General features: G+C 42.3%; 1 protein-coding gene across 5 annotated transcripts in view; it reads right to left on the bottom strand.

Annotated features, from left to right (window-relative positions):
- Positions 1 to 646: 646 nt before the first annotated feature.
- LOC109955776 (transmembrane protein 163) overlaps positions 647 to 9,789 on the bottom strand; it is a 30,025-nt gene continuing 20,882 nt past the window's right edge. For all 5 annotated transcript variants that reach the window (XM_020592251.1, XM_020592250.1, XM_020592253.1 and 2 more), the window contains exons 7-9: positions 2,829 to 2,940; positions 2,283 to 2,424; positions 647 to 2,077 (exon numbers count right to left, since the gene is read on the bottom strand). In XM_020592251.1, coding sequence (XP_020447907.1) covers positions 2,017 to 2,077; positions 2,283 to 2,424; positions 2,829 to 2,940 — 315 coding nt within the window. In that variant the 3' untranslated portion in view covers positions 647 to 2,016. The remainder of the gene's footprint in view (positions 2,078 to 2,282; positions 2,425 to 2,828; positions 2,941 to 9,789) is intronic.

Below are 9,789 nucleotides of genomic sequence, written 5' to 3'. Positions count from 1 at the left end.
ATCCTTATCATTTTAATTTAGCAGGCTAACATTTCATCATCATGACAAACGTTTCACCTTTTTTAACTTTTCCTACAAATAAACAGCTTCTCTGCTACAGTATAAGCTGTGGCTCCAACTGGCAGCCATTCTGGAGGAAAATAAAGAAAGGCCAAGCTGATGGTAGATTTTAGGCAAGTGGAAGGTCCACTAACACCAGAAAAACCTCCATATATCTTATAAAGAAAAGGTGTTGTATTTCGTCTTAAATAAATAAATACATGATTAACATGAATCAGCTATATTACCAAGCTATTGCTCCACAAGTCAACATACTTAATTCACCTGAAAATGTACAAATGGAAACTCAAGATAAGAGAGGACACAAATTGACTCTGGATCCAGTATTGACAGGGTTAATACTGGCTTGTGTGATGTGACTAGTTTCATCGGTACAGAATCAGGAACATGATCAGCAGCCAAAACAACCAGGCATCAAACTGACTCCAAAGCGATGCTTACATGGCTCTGACATGTAGCCTTTGAAATGGACATGCTGACCCAACAGTCACCCAGTTTCAGTGTAAACCTGGCAACAGTTTGGCCTCACTCTCATGGAGTATTCTATGTCCTGACCACCAGTGAACTGACTCATGGAGTATTCTATGTCCTGACCACTAGGGAACTGAACCACCAGCACTGAGGCTGCTAGATGGGGGAATCCTTCACACTATGTTGAAATATTTCAAAGTAGGTACTCAAAGTAATGAGTAGGGGAAAGGAGTTCAAGTAGAGTTCAGTACAGACAAGCTTCCACAGTGGACCTTTGTCAGGCATTACCCTGGCCACACTAGAAGGTTACACATATTCATACATGTGCAATGGCCCAAGCTCCTCAACCCTCAACAAAAGGGCATGACTGAAAACTTGCATCTCTAATAAACTCAGTGCTGACACTTCTTTTCCCTCATGTATCTGACCTTTAAATGTCATCTCTGCAAAGAGCTTAATCTGTAGGACACTTCAGGGGATGGTGTACATAGAAGCACAGCTGTGTTTGATACACATTCAACAACATTCACATTTATACAGCAGGTACCTCTACTGGTCAGCAGATGGTGCAGGTAGTGAAGGTACAAATTTGTGTCAGCTTCACAAATGAAAAGTAAAAATCCTCTTGTAATATGTCACTGGCATCAGGTATGTAGGTGAATCCGTGCCCACTCAGAGTTCCTGCTCCTGCCACAACCGTCTAGATAAATATTGTAAACCACAAATCATCTTACGCAGCCTCTGTGTGTGCTCATGTACCTGCTCACTGTGCCAAACGGGCCTGGTACTGATATACCCTTCGTGTAGTCACAGAAATGGTAAAACACCATTAATATTCCACTGCTACATCAGTTTGACCTGTTGCACTGCACCATATTTTACAGCACAACTGAGCAAAGGCCTCAAGGAGCCATGGGAAAAATAAACTGCTACTGTACTTTGTTACAGAGTGATGACCTGCAGTACTGTAAATCAACTTGCTGTACAAACATCTGTTGCCTTTACAAAGTTGTGGACCACACGTCTCCTGGACACTGTGGTCCAACCTCGTCTCTGTCCTGTTTGCTTGTTTCTTTTACTTCTACAACACAGTCAGCTACTTTTTAAGCGAGTTTAACTCGCTTTCACAGCTTTAATCTCTTTAACCCTCATGTTCAAATATGGAGGCACGAGAGAAAAGACCGCCCCACTCACTGTTACAAGACAGATAAATATATTATATGCACATCAAACTGTAAAACACTTAAAAGGTACCAAAAGTTATCTCTGCTGACACTGTCATCATCTGCCCGGATACTCAACTCACATCTCTGAATGGGAGACTGTACAGACACCGAAGCCTCCACAGGCACCTCGAAGACTCAATATGATTGTCTGTGGAAAGACCGAAGGCACTGCAACCCCCGTTCCTCTCCTGCCAGTCAGACAGCCACCCCCTCTTCATCTCTCCCAATCCCTCCACCCCTCTTCTCCCTCTGTGGTCCATCACTCAAAACGCTCGTAGTTCCTGGTTTGTCGGACTCGTGGGATCATGTCCAACAGCAGCCTGAGGTCAAAGAAGAAGAGGAGATGGCATATAGGGAGCATTATACACACTGTCCCCTGTACTTCCACACAGTAGCTAAAAATACTTGTGCAAAGTTTAATCCAATATCTACTTTGTGCAGAACTGCAATACTTTCGACACATTTCTGTCAAAGTCTATAATCTATATTACACCCACAAATGCTTCTGACTTTGTAACGACTTACTTGACCCCATAGGCGAGGATGACCAGGCCAATCAGGACACCTATTGTTCCGTCCAGGTACCACACTTTGGGTTCATGCTTAAACACCTCAGCACTGATGAGGATAGAGAACCCCATGATTCCCCCCACCAGGGAGTTAAATCCTGGAAAGAGAAAACAAACACCTGATGAAAACCATCTGAACAGCCATCTTGTTAAACTACAACCCTGCTTAGGTGACGAACCACTGTATGACAGTTAGTATCTGTTATTCCATGACAGAGAAAGCTGAGAGTTATAGACGTGAGTGAGTCTGAGCAGGAAGTAACACTTCAGTGCTGTTACTAGGAAATAAGTGTACTTGAGAAAAGAAACAACACATCATTTTGAGGTGAATGGAAAATGTGAGCGTTAACTGAAAGACAAGAATGATTGTGACTAATCAGTTCAGGTCAGAAACAACCACCTTGTTACACATTATTTAAAAACTATGCAACTTTACAGATTATGCCCTTGATCTGGAAGCAGAATGACCCAAACATTTATCTTTGTCTGTGACTACACCTACCATCAGTGATCAGGACTCGACTTGTGAGCGCTTTCCCAAGCATGAACTTGATCACAGCCAGGATGATGCACAGCAAGCCGCTGATGATGGACACACTGAACAGGAAGTCATCCTGCAAGACAAATAAACAGACACAAAGACAGGTTACGGTCACGGTTCCTCCACTGGCATCCCTCAGGGTTAAAGCCGAGGTCCTCTCAAAGTATATTACTTACTCAATTAAATTACTTTGAGGCTCAACAAAATGTACTGTAGCTGTGTATGTTTCCCAATATACAATTCAATCAGTCAAGACAGGTGGTGCGGTGTGAGGGAGGGGCCATCACGCAGCAGGTAGCTGTCCACCTAACTTTACAAAATCCTCCTTTTGTTCACCCCCACTTTTACACTTTTGATGTAAAAATGCTAAACAGGAAAGTAAAACATCTTTGTGGTATTTCTGGCCCAGGGTTTACCTCTTCAGCTACACAGAGGCTGCCCTTACTGTGTGCTCTGACTGGTGGAGTCCGCTGTGGCTGCTTGCACCTGGACAGGAGGATTAGTGGACACTATGCAGGGCTGGAAACAGTATTTATAGGTGATAAAACATCTAATCAAGCTGTAAAAAAAATTATGATTTTTTTGTGCTGCAAATAAAACACTTAATAAGAGATGTTGTAAGTCTTTATCAGTGAAATGAAATGTGATTTTAAGTAGGGTTATTGTGTTGTAATATAACCATTTACACAGCATTCTTCATTCTTGTTGGACTACTGTTGTAATGAAAGCAGGACTTTTGTCATCATGTGTTATATGTCAGATACATAAAGTGTAGTTTTTCTGCACTTTTGTTGTTTCTTATAAGAAAGAACAGCTCTAGCTGGCCTCTGGCTTTGTTCATAAATCTCAGGGTTACAAAGTGTGAGTTTACTTCATTGTGTCCCCACTGAAACCAACCCTACACTGTGCATCAGTTATCTTCCCAGCTAATTTAGCTGCACTTCTAGGATTCTCTAATGCTCTTAACAAGACTCTCAAGGCAGCTGTGTTGACACACCACAACCACAGCACAATCCTGCAGGTCCCTCCTGCACAGGCCATTCAGAAATGGCCATGGACCAGTCCTACACCCTCGCACAGCTCTCTCTGCCTGAGAACTGCTCTCACTCCTCAGCAATTAAGTTGCTAATTTCTCTGTCAAAACACCATCATCCATTACATCTCCAATGATTCCTATCACTCTCATTGTACTCCAAATATAATTTCCACATTTTTCACAATGATAGGAAGAGCCGACATTGAAGGACCAAAAAGCAATGTCCCTATGAATATTTGGCCGCCACAGCTAAATACTTTTGTAAGATTTGAGTCTTAGACTCTAGTTACTTTATCAGCTTTAGTTACTTCTCATACCTGTAGTTCCTTTTAGTTACCTTTCATAACTTTATCTTACTTCTTTATGCATATTACAGCTGTATTGATGATTGTCCAGAACTACTGAGCTTTGGTTATTTTAATGCATTTGTTTCCCTTGCTTATATATCTTACAGCTGTAATGAAGCAGAATCTGCTTACTTTGAATGCTGTAACTTCTGTGTAGAGACTAGATGTCTGCATCTCTTTGTGACCAGACAGCCTATTCACATTTTACCAAAGACAAGTTGGCCTGTTTTGCACCCACACCTAGACCCACGTAGCATATTCCAAGTTCTGCTTCATCTTGGGATGTCCTGCAGAGACCGGGGGCCCACAACCTGAGATGACCACCCGGGCAGTGTAACATACAGATTAGCATCGCGCACACACACGCACACGCGGTGTAGATCACATTCCAGCAAGGAGGTGTGAGCTCCTGCACACACCAAATGACCAATAGGATTACAATGCATGAATTGTTGTACCTTTGTTTAGTGCAGAGCAGCCCAAGAACATTAAATGTATTGTAAGACCTTAATTCGGGGTCAGTGGATGGAACTCCTGCAGGAGCTCTGTCTCTCTGATCCCAGCACTGTAAGGCCTACCTGTGATCAGACATTCAGTAAACATTCTGCTGATTTTAAACAGTCCTCTCCTGTCGTCACTTCTCGTGCTTCCAACAAAAGAACGGGTTAATTTCTGACACTTTCAATGTAAATGTATGAAGGATGGCTGGAGGAGGAGGAGGGACAGAGGACAGCAGAGGGAGGCAGCTGCAGAGCACTCAGTGCCTCTGCAGCAGCATTAATATTGCACCATGGCCCTTGTTAGGTATTTTTAGTCAGATAGATATTGGATAGATACTTTATGTATTAGAAATGTTTAGTGGAGATAGGATGTCTAGTTAGACTGTTAAATGCTTAGTCATGCTTATGAGTTTCTACAGGGTACATCTGGTCAAGGATAACTAGAGAGAAGAGTTGATGACTGTCAGCAGACAGGGTGTTTAATATTATTATTATGACGTGTAGAACTGTAGCCTTAGCCATAATATGTTCTTATGTTTAAGTCACGACATGTACTAGAGGTCGTGAGAATGTTTTTAGCTACACACCACTTAACCAACAGACACACACATTGATTTGCTTCATGTTTTGACTACTGCTATGGCCAGCTGCAAAGCTGGCAACAGAGACGTCTCGGTTGACGTTTCTGGGTAGTATGGGGCTAGCCCAACCGAAGGGATATCATGTATAGGCCTGGTGGGTTCAGGGTCTTTCATCTTACAACTGCCTGCGTGCATGGTGGAGGTGAACGATACCTGAGCGTGTAATGTTAATTTTACCTGTGATCCTTTGAATAAATCAGCACTGTTTTGAAGTTATTTGGACTGTCTCGTCTCTCAGAGTTAGCATGGTAAGAAGAACCATATCCTACACCCTAAAGTATGAAAAGCCACTTTGGTGAATTCACACACCAAAGAGGATATGAAGAGGAAAACTCAGCATACTGCAAAAAAGTACTTGATGTTTTACAGTACATAATGCTGCATGTATCTGGATTTTATATTCCTCTAAACTCTGTTAAATTGTACAATTTATAATCCACAGACCAAGATTTGGGCATTTATTGAGAACACTGTGTGAATCATCAGTATTTAGCTATTTTTATTAAGTTCTGCTTCACTAAAGCTGAAATGAAAGATGGCACAGTGTGACTCTCACTCTGTTAGCATGAGAAATCCCCCCAGTGACCTTCTAAATAGGATTCAGAGTGGGTGGGCTGCATTTTAGCCTGTAGGAGAGGGAAATAGACACATACACATGACAGAGTGAAAGACTGAACAGACCCTGCCCAGAATGTGAATGCAATGCTCGTCGTTTACATGTAACAACCAGAAATCCTTGTGCAAAATAAGAAAATGGTGCCAATTGTTCTGCTTTTCTAATGAGGAGAAGTGAGGTAGGCTACAAAGTGTTATCATCTACATGGACTCAAAGGATCCAGACTAGGATGAGGGAGCAGACAAAGAGCTATGAAAATTCATTTTGAATGGACTTAGGTGTTTCCTAGGTAATAATAACAAAATTAAAATTCCACTGGTATTATGTGGCCTCATTATTCACAATCTTCATTGCATAAAACTACAGATAAAATAGTGAGGAAGGAAGAGAAAACTGAACCGAACACACCTGTTTGCACAAATACAAAGTCTTAAAGGAATATTTCTGCATTTTGGGAAACACAGCTACTGTTGCAGAGCATTAGATGAGAAGAAGGATGCCACTCCTTTGTGTCTGGGCCAAATATGAAGCCAGCCCACAGTTAGTTTAGCCTGGCATATGGAGAAACAGCTAGCCTGGCTCAAAGGTGAAAATCCACCTACTTTCAAAGCTCAGGGTTGGTACATAACTAAATGCAAAATCACAACCTGTCACTTTTACTTCTAGTAAACAAACACAATCTGTATTAATTACTCAAGAAAGGATTCAACTTTATATTTGTGAACACTTGAGATGAGATGCTTTGCATTGGAAACAGGGTGAATCTTAGTGCACTGATTAAAATTTTTCCTCAGGTTGATGATCTTGTATTTTAAAGGCTTTGCAGTGGCCTTTCAATGGCTCTCTCAAGCCCCGAGGCTGTGAAATTAGCTCAGCTCTCAGAGGTCACTGCAGCCCTTCAAACTAAATTAAAATATGACAAACCCTGTCACAAACCAATGAAGAAATGCCTGTATGAGGGGTACAGCTTGGTTTTGGATGCTAACTGACATTAATTGGGCTCAGAGGACTCCCAGAGCAGGAGCAGTCAGGTGTCAAAAACCAAACACCCCCCACCATGCTTACTCCTCCACATCCCCCTCTCACCTCTGCATATCTAAGCAGCTGCTTACCTTATTAGCATTTCATAGCGAGGAGGGAGACTGGGCGGCAGTGCAAATAAACCGTGCACCTGACATCGGCATACTGAGGAAGCCTGTGAGGCATATACAAACTAAATATAACTCCAACTGTGATGCACCAGAAACCAGTCTGGTATCCGTGTGTGTGACAGAAGAAGAGCGGGCCGACTCAGAAAAACACAACCTGTCTGCCTGTCTGCGCCCACACTCTACCTTTGTTTATGCTTTGGTGCTCGCCGTCTGTCAGGCCGTCACTGCCTCACTGCAGCCACAGAAGAGGAGGCTGAAAACACAGTTGGTCCAATATCTCAGCACCCAGGACGTTTTACATCAGCTAATGGGGATCCTAATAATAAAATCAGTCAAATCAAAGGATATGGAAGCTTGTCTCACCATGGTATACTTTTATTCTGCAGCTGACCTAATAATATAAAAAATATGATTCAAGTACGCCCAACTATGCTAAGCCCAAATGTGACCTTAACAATGTGTGTTCACCCATCCATTATCTGAGCCGCTTGTCTTGGAGAAGGTGTTTCACTTTCATTTAAATTTAATGGAGGTAATTATGTATTTGAGGCTACAACAGACAACAATAATTTCCTTAAAACTATATCAATGTGAATAAAAATCAGTTAGTTTGAAGTAGGCAGTGAAAGGCCTGAGCAACAATAATCTTTAAACTGCAGTTAAGCACACAAAAGCATAAGTGGTCCTATATTTACTCCTCCTCATCCTCATCATCATAATCACATTCGGACTCTCGCCCATGTTTCTACGGAGATGACGATTGCCCGGCAACCGGGTGATAAAGCTATTTCAGGAAGTGTGAAAGCTCCTGAGTCTTCACACCTGAGATGACATTCTTCATCGGGCAGCAACAACAATGCTGCTCAAGCTTCTTCATACACACGGTACAAAACAAAGCTGGTGTAGAATAAGCTCACTTGCTCTGTATATAATATGCATCGTTATTCTGACAAATCAACTCTTCCACTTTGATGCACCTTTACATGAAATGCCCTTTACCAACAAGCAGCACTGTTCTTCCTTTATCTTTGGAGCCTAAACTATATTTTACACACTGCAAAAACAAAAGAAACTACTACAACTAGACATCAAATTGAATATTAAGAGCCCTGAAAATCCATCTTCTGCATGACCCCACAGTATCCAACTAAAAATATCAACAACTGTTAAAACTAAATACAGTACTGCTATATTAAAAACTGAGACTGTCAGCACTAAACTATTTTCAAAACGCTCTATTGGATCTTCCTGTATTTTTTCCATCTACAAGATGGCCTACTGCAGCCTCAATATAACATTTAATTAAAACCAAATGATATAAACTTGACTTTAGATTTCATCTGCCTGGAAACAAAGTAGCAGAGCTGAAACCTTCCATCTGTTCAGTGACAACACTGAGCAGCTCGCTACAGACTGGCAGCCCTCTCCTCATTACTGCGTGGCCTTGGTCGGCCCTGAAGCGCCAACCCTCCAGTGACCACTGCCAGAGCTGAAGCTTTGCCATCTTATCAGATCCACCGCCAGTTCAAAATGGCATGAAGGGGACAGAATCAGCCATGTTACAGTTCCATGCAAATAACTTTCTGCATGTTGGTTGTCTTGACTGTTAAGAAGCACAACCAGATATTATTAGATATAAACACAGAGCCAACAGGGTTTTAAATTAGATCCTTGTCTCTGGCAGCCTGGTGGTATTACAGCAGGGAGAACAGATGAGTCTTGGCTAGATAAAGTGGTTGTTACTATCCTTGCATGCTTTAAAAATAACCATAAATTCCACCAAAAATCAGATTACATACAAAATCTTTGACCAAATTTAGTCTGAGTTGAGTGAGTGGCAACTGGATAACATGATCTGTCCCATATGGTGGACGCTTTAATGTGAAACCTTCTTTAATCGCCAGTTTGAATTGCTGCCCTGCACTATATGACATGTCAGAAAAACATGGTTGTAAGATGTAAAGTATTATCTAGTGTTTTCTTGTGCAGTGTTTGCATATCAACTCAAATGTGTGCCCTGTGAGCTTCCTTCTCCGCAGCAGACATGTTTGCACGTTCCACCTCCAAATGCCGGCTTTTTCTTCGTTTTCTTCTTTTTTGTCTGTTTTTTTTTACTTTTTCTGCAGTGCACAAATGTCATGCACTGCTAACATACAACAGACAGGCATCGCTGGATATCGCCAACTCACACAGCCACTGGGAATTTACTGGTTTCATACCACCGGAGCTACAATTCATTGTCCGCTCCCGCAGCAACAACAACGATCACCATCACCCCCCGGGAAGCCTCCAAAGCACCAGGCATGAGTGAGCAGGCTGACCCCAGGACAGCGATCTGGAGATGGAGACGCAGATGGGGCAAGCGAGGAGGACTCCATGCTAGGCTAAAAGCTCGAGCTATCCGACCGCCACTACCCAGCCTCTTCCTAGATAACGTACAGTCTCTGGAAAACAAATTGGACGAGCTAAGAAACAGGATTACAGCACAATGGGAAATCAGAGAATGCTGTGCTCTAATTCTCACCGACACTTGGCTTTCTGACCAAAACACCATCTGACAGAGATCCAGATTCCACGATTCAGCTACAGACTCACTCTGTACATCGGGGAGGTCACACTGCTGCTTCGGGG

This window comes from Monopterus albus, unplaced genomic scaffold, assembly GCF_001952655.1.
Source record: "Monopterus albus unplaced genomic scaffold, M_albus_1.0 scaffold16.1, whole genome shotgun sequence".
Taxonomy (NCBI): domain Eukaryota; kingdom Metazoa; phylum Chordata; class Actinopteri; order Synbranchiformes; family Synbranchidae; genus Monopterus; species Monopterus albus.
This window is presented reverse-complemented; position numbering and strand designations above follow the sequence as displayed.